Here is a 26,537-nt window from a genome sequence, read left to right on the forward strand (position 1 = left end):
AGTTTTTGTTATTGCAGGTATTAAGCCTATTGATATCCTTGCCACTGAGCAGTAATTACATTATAATGCCAAAAATATCAACCAGCTCACCTCCGGGTGCATGTGAGAAATAGAGGATGAAGGATTCCATTCATGACAGATCAGGTGGAATGAATCATCTGATGACTGTTACACACATGGTATTTTCCTGTACAAAAAATTTTTACAAATTGCTAGGTGGTTTTCCCCAATCAGCATACAGCTCACCTTCTTTTTGGATAGTGCCTTTAGAGATAAGTTAGCTACATTTGGCTTGACTGTCCCACATTTATGTCCAGAATGTAGAGTTGATAACAATGTACACCATATCCATGTAGCTGCTTAAAGTACGAAGCTGGATATACTAGAATAGTTTGAGAACGTGCAATAATTGATTCTGTTTAGATTTGCAAGATAATTGGAAAACCCACTGTTTTATATCCTTTAGTGTTAGATAGGCGTAGCAATTGCATTTCCATGAAATGGTTAATCAGTTAGTTGAGAGGACTTCAAATTAGAGCAGATGAGTGAAATTGGAAGAAACCTAATACAAAGCCTTCAATAGAGTAAACACACTGCCTTGGCAGGCATTTCCATTGGTGGCATCCAGACAGAGGTCAAACTGATGACTTTGATGTATAATCAGATATAGAATGTCTAAAAGATGACCTCCAGTAAAGCCCATCAGGGCTAAAAATAGAGGGAGTGGTGTGACAACTATCCATCATAAGGCAGATGTCTTTTCCTATGGGTATCAGGGTATATGTAAGACAGAGACTCTAGCATTCTGATATTAATACATAGAACTTGACACAATCTATGAATTTAAACCCAAATACACTAAAGATGACACCTTGATTGTATTTTTCAAAGATTTAACTTTTTTATTTTTTCAAAGATATTGTATGTTAAAAATAGTCAGATTTGACTATTATTTATGAGAAAAAACTCTAATAATTTTTTTTTAATTCTCAGTTTAATTATTATTATACGTAAAGAAAAAACGACCTGTATTTAGCATTTAATATTTAGCATATAAAGAATGTTAAATATGCAAAACAAAACAAAACAAAATGGACTGAAATAATTATTTTTAACTAAATAGATTTATTATTTTGTAAATTCATTACAGTTTCAACCAAATATTAACACTTTTGTACCATATAGAATATGTTATATATGGTCATAAAATTCTTATTTACTGTTAACTTGAATAAATGATTTTGTTCAATGTGATTATTCCTAAATATATTTCTTCAAGGTTTTGATTTTAAAAAATTATTTATGCTTTTATAAATCTTTTAATGGTACAGTATATTCAGTAAACACAATATTCTGTTTTTAACTGTTAATGTTATCAATCCCTTGGAACAAAAAGAATCATATAAAACTGTAAATACAAAAATTGTTTGTTCTTAAAAAGATTCTGTGTTCATTTTGTTCATAGATTTTTATATCTGACATTCTTTGTAAAATGCTAGACTTGTTTCTTTATACATCAGTAATAATTAGACATAAAATTATAAAAGTAAATAAATTATATCTTTTTTCCAGAAATAATATATCAATCCTGACGAGTTTTAACATAATGTTTTTTTTTGAGAAAGATACAATTATTCAAATAAAGCATCATTTTTAGTGGTATTTAAGTTTAAATTAGAATGGTTATGTCCAATTACATGTATTAATATCGGAATACTAGACTCTGTCTTAGATGCAGAAACTTCTGCATCAGTAAATATCAGTAAAAGCTAGTAATTTTTCACAAGTTAGAAAATCTTTCCACATCATAAAAATGTAATAAATTGATAGTTAAAAGCAATTTATTAATGTGTGTGTGTATGTATATCTCAGCCGACTCTCTCCCGCTAGAAGCAGTCCGTTGTCAATTAATCTACAGATTCTTCAATTTAATTTCTAAGATTAGATTATTTTTATTTATATTTTATATTTGTATTTTTATTTATTAATAAAATAAAGAGATTATTATTTAATAATTAGCAGTAAAAAAAAGAATTCTTTAGCAGGAGAGTCGCTGGGGCGCATCTGGCAGGCGAATGACTTGGTCCACCCTGCACCAATAGCAGCAGCTGGACCGCCAACTAACATAACCTTACACAAACACACGCAAGACTAAATAAAGAAGCCAACTCCCTGTATATATATATATATACAATTACACATGAACAATTACTCATATAAAATGAAAAAAACAAATTAAAGTTTATCATTTAGTAGCTATTACAAAAAATTATCAGAAATATAACATATTAAGCACACTGTTTTATGAAAGAACTAATTTATTGTAGTAAAAAAAATATTACAGAAACTTTATCATGAAAGTCTAAGAATAAAATAGATAACAAATAATATAATTAATACTGAACAGTTGCTAATTTATGAACTTTGAGGTAAATAATTTAATTAAATTAAGAAAATACTATCACATAATAATTCTATTTTCATATTTATAAACAGAAAAAAGTATCTTCGTTATGTTAATATTATTTCAATTGGAATTTTTAATCATTATATTCGGATTTATTCATAAAATGGAATGATTTTCCTTAGATGTAAACATTAGTTAATGTATTCAGTAAAATAGAAATCTCTTAAGCTCCTTTTATATCCTATTTTACAAATAACATAGTTTGCTCAGTTAAAATAAATATCTGTTATATAACTGTAAATAAATAAAAACATATTTAACATACAAAAGCACTCTGCGTAAAAATCAACTATTGTATTTCACATCTTTTGTTATTCCTATTTCTCATCTCTAAAAGGAAAACAATTTTTTTATTTTTCCATTAAAAAATGAATGAATAATGAAAGATAGATGCTCGCATTCATCAATCATAAATTATACTTGAAGAGGAAAACAAATCAACAGAAGTCTTATTTTATGTTGTAATATAACTTATTCTTTTAAAATGTTACCTATTTCTGTTTTTCATTTTTGTTTTGTTTTATTTCATAATAACCATTCTAAGGAAAGAAATAAAACATGTATAACAATGTTTTATTTCATGATGTACAAAACCTTTCTCTATCGCAGTTTTTAATAAATTATAATTTTTGACTGATTTCTTAAAACAACATTATAGACACTTGAATTTTGATATCAAATTTTATGAGTTTAGTTTTCTGCTTTTTTGCAGTTATAATTCTTTATAAGAATTCAGTTGTAATCCTTTATAATTCTCAATAAGAATATCATTTTCAATAAGGAAAATTTTCTCCTTCATACTCTGTGATTTATTATTTAGGGCAAATCATCCACTTAACTTATTTATAATTTCCATTTACAACAGCTATTCTTTCACTGCCTAAGTACACATGAATTTTTCATAGTGGAAAAATTTTCCATAATTTCACTATTATAAAAGCGGTTAAACAAATTTAGGTTAAAAAAAATAGTAATAAAAATAGTGCGTCGGTGCGTTGACACTCGACGGAAGCGAAGCTTCCTACGCAGTATAAATAATTCATATAATCCTTACTTTCCAAAAAAAAAGTATGGTGGGTGGGTTGTTTTTTTGTTTGTTTGTGCTCACATTTTTATTTCAATTGCTACTGGCGCACAGCGGACCAATGGTGGTACGCCGAGCGGCTGCACACGGCAACTCTCTCTCAGCCGACTCTCTCCCGCTAGAAGCAGTCCGGTGTCAATTAATTTACAGATTCTTCAATTTAATTTCTAAGAGTAGATTATTTTTAATTATATTTTATATTTGTATTTTTATTTATTAATAAAATAAAGGGATTATTATTTAATAATTAGCAGTAAAAAAAAAAGAATTCTTTATTTAGCGGGAGAGTCGTTTGCACGCATCTGGCCGGCGGATCACTTGGTCCACCCTGCACTAATAGCGGCAGCTGGACCGCCAACTAACTTAACCTTACCCAAACACACACAACACTAAACGAAGAAGCCAATATGGCTTCCCTGTTACCAATATGGCTAGCGTTAAACATTATATTTCTATTAAAAACTATTTAATTTTATATCTACTCCTTAACCCTGTTTTAAATATAAAAACACCAAAATGTTTAGAAAAATATTCGCTACGCACTAATATTTCTTTTCTTAAAATATTTCTGTAAAATACTTAATATTCTTATAAACATACGGATACGAACGCGTCAAGGGTCCAGAGGGCAGAGCTTCCTGGCTAGACCGTGGAGTGAGCGAAGCGATCCGAAAAGCGTGGTACCATACACCACTCGCTTGCGTGTCCCACCGCCCACTTGTCATATATCACTAAAATGGGTATGCGCACCCCGTCAACTACTAAAACATATATGACTATCAATAGTTAAATTTATCTCATCAAAGACAGCAATTCGCTGCCACGCCTAGGCCGCTGAATGCCAACAAGTACCTGTCCACCATTAAAGCGCTTGGAGCCTTAATCTGACTGATACCCAGCACATCTCTCGGTTAGCTTCCTACAGGAGCGCGGTAGGAGTCTTTTCCCTAGGCAAACTGCTGATGTCTGTTAAACAAAGCAACCACATCAAGGAACTCTCACATGGTCTGACAATGCGCCTCTCACCACATTGACTCGCCGCTTATGAGTGGTCAGTTTTCCCGTTGGCCTCTAAGTAATAGAGTGGCCTGAATTCTGCCCCCCCCCCCCCCACCAAGAGCTAGGCAATTGAACATCATGTATTCATTCGAGTGGTCCTCCCCGCAGACGCACAGTTCATCAGTTGTCAGGCGGAACCGAAGCAGATATTGGTTCAAATTAGCGTGGTTGATGAGCAACCAAGCACCCGTTGCCCTTAAAAACGAGCTCGAGGCATACCGTTTACCCCAAATCCTGTATAAAGTTATACAAGTATCTTCCCTTTCTAAGTATAATGTCCCATTCCAGCTCTCATGCTTCCATCGCGATGCTCTGCAGTCTCTTTCGCAGGCGGGAGATGGGCAGCTGTTCGAAATTTAGAACCGGTGCATTGAGATCACCGTTCCGCTCCGGTACATGCCCGGCTCGAAACCGCATCCCAAATACTTCGGCCTCACTGACTCGTCGCAATATCCATATGGCCGCCCGAACTTTCACCACTAAATCGACTGGGAAAGCCTTTCACAATACAGTGGTAGACTCGTAGGAGGTTGTTTTAAAAACACCAGTGCATACGATTAAGGCTGGGCACTCCTTAAATTTTGAATAAGTGCTCGATTTCTTTCCAACCTATGCGCCCAAACGTAAGAAGTCATACTTTTGAATACACCTCGGTACACCATGTACAAATGACGGCCCGACAACCCGTAATCCATTTGAGCAATCCTCCTAAGCTTGTGCATCACAGAGACGGCGTCCGCCGAAACCCCCTGAGTTAGTGGTTTGCTTGACATTTCTCCCGCCACTACCCCATTCGGCTGCCCTAAAGCATGCCACAAATGGCTACTGAGCCTCAAAACAGTTTAGCGACCAGTGTCCTAAATAGCTTCTAGAGCTTACCTAACAGCGTGAGCGGACTAAGCGCGGTGCCATACACCATCGGCTTACGTGTCCCATCCGTTCACTTGGCATATATTTACTAAAATGGGTAGGCGCACCCCTTTAATTACTAAAAATATATATGACATCCGTAAATTAAAATTTACTTTGTCTAGACAGCAATTCGTTGCCACGCCTAGGTCGCTGAATGCCAGCAAAGTATCTGTCCAGCATATTAAAGCGCTTGGAACCTTAATTAGCTGGTGGTCAGCCATATATCTCAAGGTTAGCTTCCCACAGCAGTGCGTTAGGAGTTTTTCCCTTAAGTAATCGACTGATGTTGGTTGAACATAGGAACCGCATCAAGGAACTCCCATACGATTCGACAATGCGGCTCTTGCCACATTGACTTGCCGCTTGTGGGTTTCCAAGTTTCCCCTTGACTCTAAGTTCCAGAGTGGTCCAGTCTCTGGCCCCCCCAAGAGCAGGGCAGTCAAACATCAGGTGTTCATTTGACTGGACCTCCCCACAGATGCACAGCTCATCAGCTGCCAGGCGGAACCAAAACAGATATTGGTTCAAATTAACAGCGTCGCTGAGCACCTGGGCACCCGTTGCCCTAAAAAACGGAAAATCGAGGCATACCATCCCCTAGATCCTGTATAAACTTGTACAGGGATCTTCTCTTAGTCATGGTGTCCCATTCTAGCTGCCATGTTTCCATCGCAAGGCTCTGCAGCCTCTTCCACAGGCGGGAGATGGGCAACTGAACAAAATTTAGATCCGATGCATTGTGTTCTGGTACTGGCCCGGCCCAAAACCGCATCCCAAATACCTTGGCCTCAATGTATCTTCACAATCTCCACATGGCTGCCCGAACTTTCATCACTAAATCGATTGGGAGAGCCTTTCCCCAATACCATGGTAGCAAGACCCTGGGTTAAGAAGCTTTGCTTCAAAGATCTCTCTCAGAATAAATGGTATTTTGAATTATGAGAACATACCATACTTGTACGTTGGTGTTAGGTTCATGATAACCATCTTAAACCAGTTAGATACATGTCAGATCGTAGATTATATATTTTTTGTTTTTTTTTGCTAATATATTAGTTTAGCCAAATTTGATGTGTTTACACATTTAAATATTTTAAATTCAAAATTTTTATGATTTTTTTATGTAAAATCTATATATTATGGATAAATCTCCAATGAGTGAGTTAGTTAATTTTTATTCTGCTGTTATGTGTAAGGCTTGCAGTCCTATGTATTCTTTGAGTCTGTGATTAAACATATATCCAGTCAGCTTGATCTAATGGTTCATAGTTACAAGTGTACAAAATAAATAAATATAGTAATACAGAGTTTGGCCGTATCTCCAAGTGGTATCAGCAAGTGGTACTATCTTTGTCTTCTATCCAACATGTTCTGGATTCATGCTTATGAATTTTATATTACATTCACCCACACATAAGCCCTGAGTTTATAAAAAATTAAATAAATAATAATTATCTTAAATTAATAAATTACAAAATTATTGCTAAGATAAATCTATAAATATTAATCTTAATTTAAATAAAGATAAGCCTTAAAATTATATTTAAATTTTAATATTTTTTATAAAAAAAAAGTTCTTATATATTTTATAAAAGCAGGCAGTAAAACTAATCAACAAGGATTTATGAAGTTAATTTCTGAATCTTCAGGGTATATAAAAATTTTTATAAATGGATAAAAACTATAACACGAAATGGATTCTCCTTGTAGTAAAAATAAAAGCCCATTAGGGCTACAGATTACAGAAAGTGATGTTATGACAAAATTGTACGCAATATAGCAAGTTTTTAATTTCATACTGTTATGACCGTATGAATGTTAATATGTTTTGATTTAAAAAGCACTATTGTTTCTATTTAGCTATCTTCAGGTTACACATAATTAATTTCATGATAAAGTATACTTTTGTTTATTTGTATCCCAGAATTCTAGAAAGTGAAGTTGTTGAAATAGTAGGTCAAAATGTCAACTTTGATCACAAGTTCATTATTTGTCCAAGACAGGTTAGATGATATTATAAATAAACTATGTTTATGATGTTATTAAAAGCAAATGGAATAATTAAAATGAAATAATTTAAGAATTGAGATTATTAACATGAAGGATACCAACTAACATGTATTTCAACAAAGAATATTGTCCCAAAAAACAAAGTTGCTGTGACAGTTTTGAATATGTAATACTGCATCTACATTGATTAAGTTGCAGTATGATTTTAATGACTAGTGTCTTACAGTGACAGATGATACAATGTGATTTCTCATTAATGTTATCCAGACCTAATATAGAAGCGAATAATACTAAAAGGCATGATACTATTTCTCAGGTTGAATAACAGAGGAATTGTACAATTTTATGTACAAAAGTACAAAACCAGAAGTAATTATATTTAACATCCTCTCATATGATGAACATCTGGAGAGCATATGGTTTTTTATTTAATCATTATGGTTTCTTGCGTTTAGTTTATATGTTTTGTTCTGAATTGGACATTTTATCCTCAACTAATATGTGGTTGTTTATTGTTTCATGCTGGATAAGACCTTTTGTATCATATCATACTTTGTTCTCTTCTATTTATTATATAAAGTTGATCTAGACCTGAATCGTAAAACTTTAATTCATAATCTCTTTAATTTCATCATTAAATTCATAATTATACTCACATGATCTATGATGAAATGAATGTGTAAGTGAAAATCCGAATAAGCTTGAATATGAATTATGTATTTAATTCTTGTAAGTATAATGCCATCCTTTAACATAATTACTGGCCTCGTTAGTCAATTGTTGAAAATTGAAAAAAATACAGATATATTTATTTTTTGTATACAGCAATAATAGTCTGATGCAATAAGGGAGTTACTGATGGAATAATGAATCTTTTAATCTGCAAAAAATTTTACTTAACAGGGAATCGAATTTGTAACAAACAAACAAAAAGCAGAGATGCTACCACTTCGCCATAGAAATTATTATAATAAATTCTACCACAGAAATCTCTCAAATTCCATGGCATAATTGTACCATCTCAACTTTCCTCCTGAAGATCCAGGTTTAAGTCTCAGTGAGGTTGGCAGTTTTTATATGCTACATCTCTACTCCATACACCCATATATAAGTTTCAAGATTGGATAGTAAATTAGTTGACAATAAATCTGTCATATTCAAAACCATCAATTAATTAACCAACAAATTATTACTTTTTAATTAGTCAAAATTTTATTTAGTGTATTTGAATTAATCTTTTTTTTCAGTCTACTTATACAATTACCATTTATTTATTTTTTAAACCTCTTGAACCACCGTTAGGTATTGTTTCAGAGGATGAGATGAATGACAAATTTTTGTAGCATGTGAAAATGCCATGGCTGACCGGAATTGTTAATTCTTAATAATGACACTTTTTGGTGTAGTCACTAGATGTAGCCAGTTAAATTACCACCAGAATCATATTTTATGAACAAATTTTATTAGTAAAATAATATTATTTAATGTAGTTTTAATGTATTTCCACTAAGTTCTAACTAGTCTTTCATATATTAACTTGTGAAAACTTCTACTTTAAATTACAAAACATTAGTTAACGAACTCCACAATCTATTGTAATTTTATTTCATGTAAGTATTCATTCCTCAAATAAATTAATAAAGCCAAGATTAAGTAGAATAACCCAAAACTGAACCCCTGAATTATTTATGATTTTGTTTTTTGTCAGTAAATTTATTTTGTTGTTTTTGTTTTCAGGTTAGGTCATGAAAAATATAAAAGTAAAGTAGCTTATAAAACATTAAATCCTAGCTGGTTAGAGCAATTTGATCTTCATTTATATGATGACCAATCGCAAGAACTAGAGGTCACAGTCTGGGATAAAGATAGATCTAAGGATGACTTTATGGGCAGGTAATGTATCTGTTAATTATTTTTAACAGAACTATTATTTAGAGACACATAAAAAGATATTTTTAATATACTCTTTATTCCCCTTCAGAATTGTTTTTAGGGAGAAGGTAATATTGTAAAAGCTTCATAATTAATTGAACCAAGACATTTATAATTATTGATTTAATGGTTATAAGGTAAACAAATAATGAAGATACACAAGTTTTATTTATTTTTATCTCTTACTTATGAGTAGTCATACTTTTACTTAGGATAGGGCACCATGGAAAAATTTGAATTGGAAAAGGGTGCTGCGACTCAGAAAGGGTGCCTCGACTTAGAAAAGTTTGGGAACCACTGGTATAGCACATCTTTACTATGAAGGAGGGAAACATGGGCAATAGAAAAAGGAAAACAAAAAGAATACAGGCGTTTAGAAAGTGGTATAGCAGAAGCATGTTTAAAATTACATGGGCTGATAAAATATAAGATGGAGAGCTCTCTTAAGACAACTAGGAAAGGAAAATGTTTTTAACAAAATCTTTAAAAAATAGACGGTTTATGGGTCATATATTTTATTCATATATTTAAACATTCAGGTTTAGTTAAATTTTTGATAGTCTGATGTGTAGAGGATGAAAACTGTGGAGAGAGTTTGTTTGGATTTTTAAAGAAAATAGCTGAGGTCATAGGGTGTCGTATTTATGTTGAGGTTTAAACAAAACAGAAAGAATTGAAGAATGGCATCAAATCGATCAAACAATTGTGATTCCAATGAACACCATATCAAGATGAGAACTTTTTCCTAAAGTACTGTGTTGTTACATACAAAAATAGACACTTAGATGGATTAATTAAGAAGGTATCTGTGAACAGTAACTTTCTTTACACATAAAAAAAAACTTAGTATGCACCATATCAATAAAGTACCTGCTGAAAAGAAACGACCTGTACTTACATTACATCCATGGGTAAATGAACTTGAAGTGTTTGTCATTAGACAGTTAGAATGGCTCTAAGTTCAGATACAAACTATATCAGTCTTGTAGAGTTTTAATCAGTTCCCTGAAAATTAGATCTATAAAAGAGGACTGCTTAATAAACAAGTCGATTCATGTATATCACCCCCTAAGCTCAGCAGTATAATTCGCCTATTAAAAAGTTTTACTTTCCTCCTGAAATAACTTGAATTCTAAATTTGTTTAATGACAGTTTTTAATATTAAATACAAACATCACTCCATGAATTTAAAATACCAGAAAGAATTACATTAAAAATTAATTTTTATAAATTAATAAAATGGATTACATCTCGTAAGCTCAGTCGTAGGTAGACCATACATATATTTTTTTATTTTTTCTTTTCCCCTAATAAATGGAAATTAGTAAAAGATAAAAAAATGCAATTATCCTTCACCATTTCTGTGCAAATCATGAAAATTTTACTGCTAAAGTTAGTAAAAATTTACTTAATATGATGAAAATATTATCTTATAGATAGATATATGTTCACTATTTTAAATTGTTGTTTATTAGTAATGATTATTTTACATTCACTGATGTAATTTATTAAAAATATATTTTTCTCATATTTTATTAACTTTTGAATTAATAAAGATTTGCCTCAAAAATATTTACATATTAACTCTATTCTCTATCACTTCCCCTAAATTTTGCTTTCTCTTTCTCCCTTGTTTTCTCATTCTCAGATACATCTAAGATGACAAACTTAATCAACCTGGTTTTTAAATAATTAATTTCTAAAATTGCAGTTAAGGAAATTAAAAATGAAAGAATTTAATGCTTTATTTATTTTTCGGTTCTACTATCTTTCTACCAAATGAATTTGGCTTGCAATATTTCAATAACCTTGTCATATATTAATAATTTTAGAATTAGATTTAATTTTAAGATAAAAGTAATGTATAGAAAAAACCCTATATGATCAGCCAATGATTTTCTGACAATAAATATTATACCAGAGTCCGATAAGAAGGTAGGACTTTTTAAAATTCCTAAGGCAAAGCCAGTTACAGTTGGCTCCATCATAACACTACAGTAATTCTCAAAAAGAACATTTCTAATATTTAAGAATAATTTTGTAAAATGCTTTGTGGTTATTGTCATATGAATGGAAATAAAAAAACAAAATTAATGGAAAATTAGTCAAATGACTGTAATCATAAATAGAGAAACATCTCTGGAAACAGAATGACAGATTTTTCAAGACAGATTTCTTTAAGTTATTTATATTGTACAATGTTTGAAGCTTTGTTACTACATGGGGTAATTTTATTTTCATTACTGAACCAATTATTCAGTTGTTATTTCTTTATCTTTATCCCTTCTGGCTAGAAATTAAGTTATGGCAACCTTTGCAATCAAATAAACCTACACTGAAGAAACAGTAAAATGATACATTATCAAGACAACAAACTCAGCATTTATTTTAAACATTTCAATATGGTGCTGCATGTCCTCAGTACTTCAAGTTTAACTAAAATTGCAGCTTGCCTGCAATTATTTTTAACATTCTAACAAAGATTCTTTACTGATATGAATTTTAACAACAAATTTAATTTGTCTTTAGATTAGTCTTGGTTTAAATTTACTGCTTTTGAACATTTTTTAAATTTCTTTTTAAGGTTGCATTGTGGTAGTGAATATATGTGGATTAATTTGTTAGTGCTGAAAAAATCATACTAATTTAAAATTTTAATTCATGATTAAAGTTAATATAAGGACAGTAGTTCTAACTGTAATTTTACCATATTTAAAATAGTGATAGTTTGTTTGGTCTTTTGAAAATTTACTTATAATTTATTTGACATAGTTAATTTTTCAACTTAAGAAAGTGCTCAAGACTTGCTAGAAATGTTTCATTTAGTAGATAAAATATTGTAGCTCCATTTGTTAAAGAAGTTAATAAATAAAATGCACATCAACTTACTGAAACAGTTATTCAATTTTTCTAAACATTTGAATCAGAAACATTGTTGACCTGAGAACTACAGATAGCAAATGCTGTCTGTCCATAAGATCTGAAAATCTGCCAACAAAGAGCTGGCAGCTGCTCTGGTAAGATTAGTCTTATGCAAGAAAAAGGAATAAGAGATATTCTGTAATTTAAAGAGATGAAAAAAGTCTCCATTGAAAGCAGATTCTGATTTCTTTAATCCACAATATAGAAAAGTGAAACATATACTTATTTCTACACATTATAATACAGAGTATACTACAGTATATATGTCAAGTGGCATTAGTATCAGGCAAATTATTTATTCTTAATTTATGCTCATTTTTTAGCAGTTAAAATCATAAAATGAATATTACAGATAATTTGAAAACTTCTTGCTTTTTTTTATTTTCAAACTTTTGTTTAATCTCAGTAAAAATGAGTTAAAAATAATGAATCATTATTTTGTACATAACTTCAACAAAACCTTAATAGATTATACCAACAAAACTTTACATAAGATCAAGAACTTAGTATTTCCTGCTTCCTAATCATGAAACAGAAACCCTCAACTTTTTTACTGTTTCCATTAAACCTGCAACTAAGATTAGTTTCCAATCCATAACAGTTTTATGTATCCTCACATTTTAAAATTTTTTATTGATTACAGTTTAATATTACAATAGCATGTAAGTAAATTAATCCAAACACAGATATTAATTTATTTAGAAAAAAAAATAATTTGTGAATATCTAATAATTAATCTGCCCTCATTTATTCTTAATCACTTCATGTACACAATTTAGCATTGATTCAACATGTGTCTACGCATTTTTTTCTTCATCATGAAATCATACCAATGTTATTGTTTTAATAAGATCAATTTTTGTGGTAGAATTCATTTTTGAAAGTCGTTTTTTGACTATTATCCAAAGATTTTCAATTGGGTTTAAGCCTGGGGAGTTGCCTGGCCACAGGATTACTTTAATGTTTTTCAAAACATTTTTCCACTTTTTTGGCAGTTGGCATGGCATCAAATCTTGTTGAAACACTACATTGCCTTATGGAAATTTGTTTTGAAGTTGTATCACAATCCTTTCCTTCATGATCTTGTTATATAATCACTTTTCAACATGCCATCTACTATTTGATTTAAATGCACAGCAGATAATTTTGGATCAAGTTTACATTTATTCTCTAATAACCAATCCTGTATTGGAGTAGTTTTTCATTTACGGCCACATTTGCCTTTCCTATGAGGTGAAAAGAAACCAGTTTCTTTAAATTGCTTTAAAATAGCAGTCACTTTCCCTAGTCCAATACCACACTTAGAAGTTATTTGTCATTTTGTCATATTGGTACACCCACAAAGAGAAATAATTTTCAAACTCTTTTTAGAAACTATGTCCATTATCATATAATCAAGACACACAGATGAAAAAATACAAAAATATGATTTTATAATAAAAAATGAAATAAACTTTCACAAAACACTATTTATAACATGAAGATTGATAAATAACCTAACATTATACAGATAGCTTAAAGAATGGGTGTGATCAAGCAGAGTAGCCACAACATAGAAATAAACAAGAAATATTCCTTGTGTTCGAATTAATTTACACTCTACTGTGTTTATCAGTCATTATCCAGCTCTTTTTCTTAAGCTAATAAACAAATGATTTATGAGAAGGCATGATTAGAATCTATGCTAATCTGCTAATCATATTTACTGATACTTTAGATGCTAGAAATAAGTTCACTGATGATGATATTCTTAAATATACTTGTATAGTTTACTTTAAAACAACAAACTTAAGGCATGATATACTTTTTAAATATATATGTGTTTACAAAAGACCTTTTCATAGCTATTATACACTTCCTTTGACAAATTGTTGCAGGTAGTACTTATGTCACAAACATGTACCTTTTTTACCTTGATTCATAACCTAATGCAACATCATTGTCAACTGTCAACCATAAAAAACTAAATAAAAAATCTAGTCTAATAATAAAAAATCTACTTATTGACAAATAACTGAAAATGTGTTTAAAATTACAAAATGAAAGTTTATTTTATAATTGCTTTCAAGGTTAAAATTTATACATGAAGTTTGGTAAACAAAAAGAAACAATTAGATTCATACACAATCAAAATTAAACCAGTACTTTTGTATACAAAGGTAGACTTAACATAAATAACACTAGTTATAAAAATTAAACAAAGCAAAGAGAAAATTATTTCCATCAAGCATAAAAATAAATAGTTACGCATCTAAGCTGATCATAGAAAATTAAACAAAATTAATTATAGGAATAAAGCAGAGTTAAAGAAAAGAGATTAAAAATTAATAAAATAAATTATTATTTCAAAAATTATAGTTCTTAATTAAATCATTGAAATTCAATTTACAATTTTTAAATAAAACATTGCTCTGTATAATAAATACTAATTGATAAGTGGAACACAATCAGAATTACACTCAAACAGAAAATTATATAATTAATAGGTCTAAAAAATTAATCCTCGCTTTAATTAAAGTTTATCAGTGCTTTATCCAAAAATTTATACAAGTTATTCACTGTATCAAAAGTGATTATTTTTTAATAAATCTGTAATATTCCAATGACCATCAGATGTACTGTAATACCATTTACATAAAATTATGTAGACAGGGCAGTTCATCAGAAAATGATACAAATTATTCTGATCACTGTTACATAACTGATAATCCTGTTCAGGATCCAGTTGCGCATTTCCCCTTCACAATTCAAAATTAATGAGTTCTGGTTATTAATATGTAACTGATCCATAATAATTTTCTTTTTTAACCCACTACTCTTAATACATTGTTCTACCTTTACATCATTTTTACATATTTATAGATTAGATTATAGCTAGTATAGCAAATTTGATCAGCATTCCCCTGTAGTAATTATCCTCCTACTTTTATTTTCCCTTCTAGCGCTGTAGCAGAGCTGTAGCTCTAGAAGTGAAAATATTTTAATTGGTCCAATTTGGGCATATGCAGTTTTCTCCAGATCTTGATGTTTTTACACCTAAGAAACCCAAAAAATTGGATGGAAATTTCCCAGATGTTAATGTTAGTATGTATATGTTTGGTATTGGCCTCTAAATCACCTTATATCTCCAGAACTACTGGACCAGTTTAGACCAAACTTAGTCAGATTACTTCTATATATAGGGCATTGATGCTATTATATTTTCAAATTAAAAGGTTAAGGGGATGAGGCTGTAGAGCAAGGTCACCCTCAGTATCTTGAGATTTTGCCTAATTAAGGTCAAATTTTTCTTAAGCACATTTGTTAACAATTAAAAAATAACAATATTTGCAAAAAAAGATTTTGTGAACTCACATCCCCAACCCAAAAAATGCTGTTGTAGTGGTCTCCTATGTTGTAACACCAAAAGTGAGTGGTAGAATTTAAAAAATGAATAATATTTAAAGAGTAAAAAAATAACTAAGTTTGGCCGGGTCTCAAACTCGATTTCCCGTTTGACTCGTTACCTGGTGTGTTAAGCCTCATGGCTACACCAATCTGCCATCTGGACAAGTGAAATTTATTCAATTAAATTAAATATTTTAAATCAAATTGTGTGTACGCTATGCATCAGAAATAATCCACAGTTGTAGGACTTAAATATCGGAACACAGCTTGTCAGACTTTTTTTTAAATTTAAAATTTACCCTCCTTTATCTTAGCCACATCTTGTTCCAGCTATAATCCCTCAAAATTAACCTCATATAACTGCTGTCTTTGTTTTGAGCACCAATTATATTTACTAACAACCCAGCTGTTTATTATAACATAATTTTGGAAGTTTAATAATTATTAGGCAAACATCATTATGTATGCCTAATACGTCATTACTTAGACATCAATTTAAAACTCTTTTAATTATCTTTGCTCTTAATTGAACTAAATCAAACTCATGCCCAACTATATGTATAACCAGAAGTTTGCTTCTTGATAGATGAAATAAAGATTTCAAAAATCTCTTTTGAACAACTTCAATTTCATCAAGGGCATTAGAGGTCTCATAAATCAGAATAGTCTCTGTCATATTAAAAAAACACAGCAGAAAAATCATTATACTTTATTTCATATATTACCTGGCTCATTGCATTTCTTGCTAAACTAGCTTTATATTTACTAGTCAGATAGCATAAACTTGAATTATAAAAAGGTATTTCCTACTAAATATAAAGATTCGAAATCATTACTATCTCACCCTTATACTAGTAGATAAAATTTAGAATTTTTTTCTTGTTTTACGACTTTTATTAAAGATTACAACTTCGATTTTATCAACATTAACCTCTAAACAATTCTATCTACAATATTCCTCAAGCTTATATATTTATTTTGTGCATAATGAAATATCAGAACCTTAAAAAGTATTTAGTTCATCTATTAAGGTTTATGCTTATATGATTGTAATAATCAAAATTTATATGAAACAGTTATATATTTTCAGAAAAATATGATAATGTGTTGCTTTCAAAACCAAGTAAAATTCACAAGATCTTATGAATAATAAGCAAATACATACTACTGTGGTCTACTTTACTGGTTAATCTGTTTTATTGTGGTCATCCATATTATAAAAGAAAATTTTATATTTCCTGTGGTTGTTTGGCTCAATCTCTGTCCACTGCTTTTGCTGAAAATATCAGTTTTTGAATTCTTTGGTAGAAAACTTAAAACAATTTGAAGAGACTAAAATGTAAACAATTTGCTTAAAAAATTGTTTTGTTAAAAAATATTTCTTTACTATTCCTCTTTAAATCTTTATTTAGTGCATCATACATGCATTATTTATTTGTAGTTTTCTATAAAAAAATAATTTAGTTTTAAATTTTGAATTACTGCTTCAGTAATTAGTTACAGTAACTGCTACTATAATTAGTCACTAATAAATTCAAAAAACGTGTAGTGAAATTGACCACCCAATGTTGTTTAACTTTAGTGATCTATAGGAACTTATTTATTATACAAGATATCAGCTGTTGGGGGTTTTACCTTACATCTCTATCTTCATTCTCCAAGATCCTACTCCCTGAAATGCTCCAGATATTTTTGAATCATCACATTATAAGGGATGTATACATTTATTAATTTTCTTTATAAATTTTTTTTTATACTTCAGTGGCCAAGGAACTGTCCTGTATAAAAATTATTGCCATAGTAAAAATTTTAATTTATAATCTTTAATTCCTTTTGATATTTTTTATTTTATATTTATTTAATCTTGTTTAATTTGTTGTAAATTCACTATTTTTATTTTTGGCTACAACTTATTACATGAAAACTTCAAGTCTACTTAACAAATATTAACTCATAAACACTTTAATTATTTTTCTCCTTGTAAGATTAATTTATGGTTTTATTAAAATGATTTTTGATTAGACCTACTTTCTTTTTACATCAAAGGAGGGGAAAGCTCTACCAGCCACCATCTGCCTGCACAGATGATAATGGCGGGTGCTCTTGCCAACTAAACCCCCCCGCTTGACAACATGCAAAGACCAGACCTGACAAAAAGCATAAAATAGTCTCTGGTGGGATTTGCAGTATCGACTACCAAAAGGAGATAGTGAAATGGTGAAGTCCTACAGGGATCAGCGAAGAAACGCCCATCTACAATCAGACACATATAAAATGTAGGCACCACAGGCTGTCCATCCAACTTGCATTTGCTCATAACCATGCTGCTCACATCATGGTCGTTTATCAGAAAGGGATGACAGGAACTCAGTGAAGTCCCATGAGCATCAACAGAGAACGCACTCCTGCGGGCTGTCCCCATACCCTACCATTCAGCCACCTTTCCCGTACTAGTGCCCCTCACCATCTCAGAATCAGCATTCCACTTTTATGTAGACCTACTTATTAACCACTTCAACAGAACAGTATAACTATAATGCAATATTACTAAACTATACCATCTAAAAACTTCAAAATCTGAATGCGATCTGCAAGCAGTTATATAGGCAATCAGACACCTATAACTATTCTGTTGTATTATTTTTATCAATAGTACAGTTACAGAAAGTATTACATAAAAATAACATTTTTAAAATAATGTCAATAATAAAAATAAAACATTATTCCATTCATCACTATAAAATTCTAGAATGGTAGCTTGGCAGGATGAGTATTGCAAAATATATACTGTAGGTGCAGAGTTTTAAAATTCCTGATATGGATAATATTTTCTATAAAAAAGGAAAATTTTCATTATCGGGAAACCATCCTCATTATTTATATAACAAGTTCTTTATTAATGACTTTGTTAGTATAAACTAATAATTGATGATTCTTAATTTATTTTTTTTTCATTTAAAGAATTAGATTACACCTAATATGTTAATTTTAAACTCTAGATATTCTAAATAGAAAAAACATTAAAAGTTCAAAGAAAAAGAAGTGGACTTCTGGAATAGGACTTCAAAGTTGTCACTAATGTATCTAAAAGAGATAATTAAATGTTGCAACTTTGTTTTATTTTTTCTGATCTAACCTTTATAGTTTGTTTTTTTATTAACTGAATTTTTTTAAACTTACAGATGTAGTATAGATCTTAGTCAACTAGAGAGAGAAAAGACTCATAGAATTAAACAAGATTTAGACGATGGAGCTGGTACTATTTTTCTTTTATTAACAATTAGTGGAACCACTGCATCAGAAACAATATCTGATTTAACAACCTATGAAGAAAACCCAAGAGAAAGAATAATGATTGAAGACAGATATGTAAGTTAATTAATCTTTTATCATTTTTTGTGTTATAAAGAGAGTAGCTTATTATGTGAATGGGTATATTAAGCTATTTATCGGCATAATTTTATTTCCAGAAAGATAAAACACTTACTTTTTCATTGAAATTAGGTTTTCCAATTACTTACTTATAAATATTATTTAAAAAGTAGAGTTTGATTTCATATTATTAGAAAAAGTCAATTAACAATTTAATCTCAATTATAATTTTTACATCACTGTTAATTCAATAATCTATATCTTTCCACTCAGCTGTGTTTTAGAAATTTTTGTCTTTTATTCAAGTAGTTTTTTAATTCCTTCAAGAACATAAAGAGATGAAGATTTCTGACATCTAAAAAAATGACATAAATAAAAAAAATTTTTTTTTATTTCTTAAAAGAAAATAATTTGGAATAACAAGGTACAAATTGCAATGATTATTAATTTAGCAGCAAACTACACATAAGCTAGAAAGGAAGTTTCATTGTCTGGTGTTTCCCAAATGTTCAGATAGCTCTCTTTTCAGAGCTAATTTTTATGATCCCAGCACACTATTAGATCTTTGTAGAGCATTAGTCTAATATTTATATAGATATGACCAATCATTAAACAAGTATGAAACATTTGTCTCATTATCCACAATTTGTTAGCAAAGATGTTTTCTTCTAGCCTTCTAGCCATCTAGCCAGTTGCTCATTGATAAAAAGGTATTTTCATCAGTTACAAGGAATAATACAGTCTTTTTAATACCTTTTGCTCCTTGCAGAACCCCACTAACTCTGATAACAGTACATGGGTGGTAGAATTTCATTATAAATAATTTTTAATTTTAATTTTTGAATCTTTTTGAAATTCAAGAAACAAAAAGAACTTAGCTAGCAGAATTTTAATATTGTTTTATCCTTGTGTTTGAATATATTTTATTACTGATTGATTGTTTGTTATTGAATTATTGAATTTAAGTCTTTATTGCTTAGAATTAATTGTGGTAAAAAAAGAATGTAGTTTTTGGTTTATGTATCATTATATTTAGACATAAGGTGAACTGGCATGAAATTTTTCTCTTAGTTCAACTTAAAATCAGACATAACAGTAATAAAAAAATATTTTAAATTTATCATATAGTTAAACCTTGTCACTCATTTTTTTCCATTAGAAGCCTCACATGGTATGCTTCAACCATTATCAAGAGCGACTTGTGTCTCTTATGGACTTGAAACATATAAGTATAGACCACATTTGATTATATTACATGACTGAATTATACTTTCAGTCAAAAAAAAGAATTTTTTATTGCATACATATTTTTTTACATTTTTGTATTATCTAGGAAAGATACTATATCCTTCCAAGGGAGATTCAAATCTTAAGTTTCAGAAATCTAAAGTGAGTAATTAATTATGTTACATTTTAAATTCTATTAACATAAATCACCTAATACAGAATATTGAGATAAGAAATTTCTTACCTTAATTTTATCATGATAGTACTTTTGAGGGATCCTGCATCCTCATTCATGATTGAATTCATTTTATTAAATTGCACATTGAATAAAAACATAAAAAAATTAACAGAATACTGTGTTACTAAAATAAACCATACACGTGATGTAATGTTCGTTACAGTAGTTTAACAAACACTACTCCATGTGCATTATTTATTTCAGTAATGTAGTATATTGTTAATTTTTTAATATTTAAAGTACACTTTAATAAAATAAATTCAGTCATGACTGAGGATGTGCGATCCCACAAAAGTAGTATTATCATGATAAAATTAAGGTAAGATATATGTTACCTCAATATTCTGTACTAGGTGGTTTATGTTAATAGAATTAAAAATATAATTTAACAGTACAGAAGAATATTAAATTATCATTCTAAAAAAGATTAATTTTAATAAAATAATTAAATTTAATTTTATATTATAATCTCAGTATAATACAAAATATAAAATTGTTTTTTTTTGGCGTATCCTCTCAGATGGTAATTTATTAAACATAATTTTTTAATGTGGTATTAATTAAAATACAAAATTTTTCAAATGTTTTAGAGGTAAAAACAAGTCATTTTTAGTAGAATTTAGAGGTAAAAATGAAATTTACAAAAGTGTTATTAATAAAGGATAAGATCCATTGTCTAAAGTATATCTTCCTACTAATATTAACTTCTAACTTTTCAGTTTGAATAACTTACAATAAATTGAAGCTACTTTTGCATTAAATATTTATGTAACCTCTTGACAATACACCAACTTTTATTTGGAGATAAATCATTTCACCTCATTGTTTACTTTTGAATGTAATTAATCAACAGACTTTTAAAAGAAAGGGTAATGTTTTATTATGACTATTTTTAAGAATAAAATCTTAATAATTTATTACAAAATTTGTACACAAAGAAGAATATAAGTTTATTATTTCAACATTAAAAGTTTTATAAATATTATGTAAAATATATTCATATTCTTTTATTAAAAAAAGTTTATTAAATATTTTATCTGTTCTATACTTTCAGACTTTATTACGTACATTCCATAATTTAAGAGATGTGGGACATTTGACTGTTCGTGTCTATAGAGCTCAAGGTTTGGCAGCTGCTGATTTAGGAGGAAAATCAGATCCATTCTGTGTTCTTGAGTTAGTTAATGCTCGTTTACAAACACAGACGGAATATAAAACATTAGCACCGTCTTGGCAAAAAATATTCACTTTGTAAGTAATAACTGCACATTTTATTAGTGTTAATAATTTATTCCTTAAATATTGTTACTTTACTCTATACCTGTTAACAAGACAATAAAATGCTCATAAAGGGATAGACCTCTCCTTTAATGTATTGATACTGTAGAAGTCGCTAAGAAATTAATTTCTTATTTCCCAGATATAAGTGAAAATCTTAATATAACTATATGTCAATACCTTTTATTGAATCTTATTTTATATGTTAATAATTCATCTGGAAAGTTGAACTTTGCAATCTTTTGGTAAAGAAGATTAATAAAAAAAACCTCTAAAGGTTGCATTTTTTTATTACTTTCAGATGTCAGTTCAATACGGCATAATGTTCTGAGCTGTTAATACAGAGTCCGACATATAAATCTGACGATTTTGTAGTAGTTGTTATGTTGGCACCACTGTCAATGAGAAGGTGTTGTACATCGACAGGTCTATTCATGCTATTTCAGTAGCCAGTATGTCGTCATCAGGTGAAAAACGAGCGTTTGTGATTGAAGCCTATTTTAAAAATAATGACTCGGTTATTGTAAAACAGCGTTTATTTCGCAGACATTTCAATTTAAATCGACACGCGTCTATTCCTAGTAGGAATACGATATTGTTGTGGGTGAAGAATTTTAGGAACACATCGTCTACTTTAAAAATGAAACCAACAGGACGAAAACGGACTGTGAGAACACCTGAAAACATTAACGCTGTAAGGTTAGCTGTTACGCGGTCTCCTCAACATTCAGCAGAGAGAGATGCTGCTGCGCTAGCCATTTCTGATCAAAGTGTACGACAAATTCTTCATGCCAACCTGAAATTCCATCTGTATAAGATGATGTTAGTGCAGCAACTTAATGCAAATGATTGGGCGTCTCGCAAAGCAGCTTGCGAGGTCATCCTCGAAAATGTCCACCAGGATGCCATTATTCTTTTAAGTGACGAGGCACATTTTCATCTGTCAAGATTTGTGAATAAACAAAATTTCCATTATTGGGCTTTGCATAATCCATGGCAAATTCTTGAAAAACCACTTTTCATCTGTAATATTTATATGTTCCCAAAATTAATCTGAATCATGCTTTTAACACCTGAAGTTGTCAGGAAATAGATAGTTAAAGATTCATAACAGTCGCTACCCAGATAAGTATTTTTAATCTTGGCAAACATTTAAAATAAATTACAATTTAATATTTTGAAGAGCATTGATGCTTCTAGTGTATTTAAGAAACATTTATTATAAGAATTATTTATAATATATAGAATCTTGTAAAAAAATTCTTTTTTTCCCCTCTTTTTCATTGATGATACTAATTTGTACTATGATTTTTTCTAAGCCACTAATAATAGATGTCTTTCATGTAGTTTTTTTTTTATTCCTTATGAATGTAGTTATTAAACAATAAGCGTACATTTAGAATAATGTTAAAAATAATAAATTAATAAAAATACTTTAAAAAATCTTACGTAAAGTTGTCAAAAATCTTTTTTACAGGTTTTGTTTGTTTTATTTATTTACATAATGTGAGGTGCTCAAAATTACACATTTTTTTTACATTATCCTCCAAAATGTTTGCTCTAGTACTTTTACATGGAATTGTAGTAATATTTTTGAAAATCCATATACACACATGTATGCTTACAGCACTGTAGTTCCAAAACATTAGCACCAATTTTCATGAAATAGGGATAATTGACCCACTTCAGTCATATTAGTGTAAAGGAGGTTTGTTATGATGATTAGGACAACACAAAATGTTTGAAAATTTGACAATTTGTTTGAAAATCATTAAGAAAAATAACATATCAGAAAAATAAATTGGAAAAATAGTAAAATATATATATATATATCAAAGTATAAAAATATAAAAACCATTTACCACTAAGAGTACAGAATTTAATAATCCTTCTTACTTTATGCTTATTATTTTTTAATAGCGCTTTCGAGGTTTTCCCTCATTGTCGGTTAAACTTTTCTTTTTTTTTCTCAGATCACACATTAAATTCATACAGTACTTTATGTGTAGGTAACCATATAATAAAAAATTTTTAATTTTTTAACTTTATATTTTTAATATTTTGACTACATGTTTTTGTATATTATAATTTTAATGTTTGAATTTAACGTGTGATTTGAGAAAAAAAAATAAAAGTTTAACTGATGATGAGGGAAAACCTCGAAAGCGCTATTATAAAATAATAAGCATAAGGTAAGAAGCATTATTAAATTCTGTACTCTGGGTAAACGTTTTTTATACTTTTATCTTTGAGATATTTGTACAGAAGGGAATATGGACAAAAACAATAACAAAAGAATTATTTTTTGTAAGTTAATATATACATATATATTAATTTTTATCAAAACAGTTTACTTATTTTTCTATATTGATATTTTTCCTTCAAAGAAGTTCCTCAGAGAAGTGATACACTTATTTATGGCAGTGTTTCTTCCTGTGCTCAAAATGTTTATCTAAAGCATTTGTTTTTGTACATCTTAAGTTCACTTAGCAATTTTGCTTTATTTCAACTGTCGTCACAAATATTTTTAATCTTCTCATAATCAGTGGAAACAAGATAACATTGAAGATTACTGTGTCTATAGAATACAGAGCTGCAGCATCATTATGATGTTTATTTTTTACTAAAAAATCATGATTAATAATAAAGTCTAAGGTGGAGCATAATGTGGTGAAAAATCCAAAAATTATTCAATCGTATTTGTAATCATTTTTTTCAATGCTGTCCCAGTATATTAAACTGTAGTATTCATGAACAATATAATCCATTTCAACCAGCTAAAAAAAAAATAGGCTATTATGTTGTGTTTAATTACCTACACCAAGGTAATTGCTAGTATTCTGCATTATAAGATAATTCTAATATTTTAATAAAAAGATTAAGTAAAAAGATGTACAGAATAAATGTTCAGATGTACAGAATAAATGTACAGATGTTAAGCACAGAATAAAATTTACTACTTTAAAATTTCAAGTAATATATAAATTCAAATAATATGGATTTAAAAGTACATTCAGAAGATATTTCAACTTCATCATCAAAATCACTGAAATATATATGTTTTATAAGCATCTTCCCCACATTAAATCATTACACTGTGTAATAAAATTCTGCATCTTATGATCAACTCCATCATCCCTGCCATGATTAGATATGTAAATAATAAACAAAAAATTCTAGTAATAATAAATAAGTTATAGTTAAAAAGAATATATTACTAGATAATAGCACTACCTGTTCAAAGTTGATTAGGCAATTACCAGGAATATATCAGGCAATTAACAAGACAGTATAGGAAATAAAAAACACTTAATTTTCAAATAATAAATTATTCTAATAACTAATAATAATATTATCTTCTGCTTGTAGTTAGGTCATCTCACTTCCCTGCTTAGAGAGTAAGTTTCTTCATGGTGGTTGGGATGGTATTAAGGGGAGAGAGGAGGTTATCAAAATACGAAAAAAAGATTATTATTAATTATTTATTATAATAATATATTTTTTTTAGATATAATAATAAATTATTCCTGTCAGCTTAGTTCATGTTGTAAAGCTACTGAAATAATTTTAGTTGAAGAAGTGACAGATATTGTATATCAGTTGTACCTTATATTTGCTTTACTGACTAAGTAGTGTGTTTATGTCTATAAATGCACTACTGGTAAAGTATTTGTCTAAATACTTCACCAGTGGAATCTGTTGGTAATATTTATATTTACATAAAATCAATTGTTCAATGCATCATTGAAGAAATATTTCTCTTTAATTCTTTTTTTTCAGTAATGTTAAGGATATACATTCTGTGTTGGAAGTAACCGTGTACGATGAAGATAGAGATCATAAAGTTGAGTTCCTAGGTAAAGTAGCTATTCCTTTATTAAGGATACGAAATGGAGAGAAAAAGTGGTACGCTTTAAAAGATAAAAAGCTTTATGGAAGAGCAAAAGGAAATTCACCTCAGATACTTCTGGAAATGACAGTCATTTGGAATCCGGTAATTATTTGTTTACTGCCTGTGGCATTAATAATCATCTATCTTAGGAAATTCAGATTGCGGCCATCCTCTGAGATAATCAATCATCTTCTAAACTTTTCATCCTTTTATACTTCCTTTCAAGCCCTAACGTTCTATTTTCATCATTTCTATTTTTCTCCACCCACTTCTTTTCCTTTCTTCCATTACCTTCACCTATAATGTTTTATTTTTTAATAATAAATTACCCAATTCCCCATCTTTTTTTGGTTTTTTTCTGTTGTTCCCTGATATCTTTTAGCACCAATTTTTTATTTTATTTAATTTTCTTCTTTCCTTTAATCAAACCTCCAGCCCAAGCTATTTTTTTTTTTTTACTCTTTTTTCCTAAACACCAATGTTTCCATTCTATAAAGTTTGATAATCCATAAGTTATACTATTTATATGCAGTAAAATCTTGTTATTCTACTAATACTTGAATTTTTTACATTCACATTTATGAAGACTTTAATTATATTTTGATAAGTCATCATATCTGAATATTTTTTTATTCAGGAAAAATGCTGTTAAATGTTATTAAAAAAAATAAAATATAATTTTGATTCTGTTAAATACTTTCAAATAACTTCAATAATTAAAAAAATATCAAATTTACCCTCTACAACAGGCTTAAAT

General features: G+C 29.4%; 1 protein-coding gene across 2 annotated transcripts in view; it reads left to right on the top strand.

The window, feature by feature from the left end:
* Positions 1-26,537, top strand: part of Mctp (multiple C2 domain and transmembrane region protein) — an 880,976-nt gene that overhangs the window by 818,360 nt on the left and 36,079 nt on the right. For both annotated transcript variants that reach the window (XM_075359495.1, XM_075359496.1), the window contains 4 exons: positions 9,270-9,425; positions 18,956-19,142; positions 21,665-21,861; positions 25,669-25,882. In XM_075359495.1, coding sequence (XP_075215610.1) covers positions 9,270-9,425; positions 18,956-19,142; positions 21,665-21,861; positions 25,669-25,882 — 754 coding nt within the window. The remainder of the gene's footprint in view (positions 1-9,269; positions 9,426-18,955; positions 19,143-21,664; positions 21,862-25,668; positions 25,883-26,537) is intronic.

This window comes from Lycorma delicatula, chromosome 3 (assembly GCF_047948215.1).
Source record: "Lycorma delicatula isolate Av1 chromosome 3, ASM4794821v1, whole genome shotgun sequence".
Lineage (NCBI taxonomy): Eukaryota > Metazoa > Arthropoda > Insecta > Hemiptera > Fulgoridae > Lycorma > Lycorma delicatula.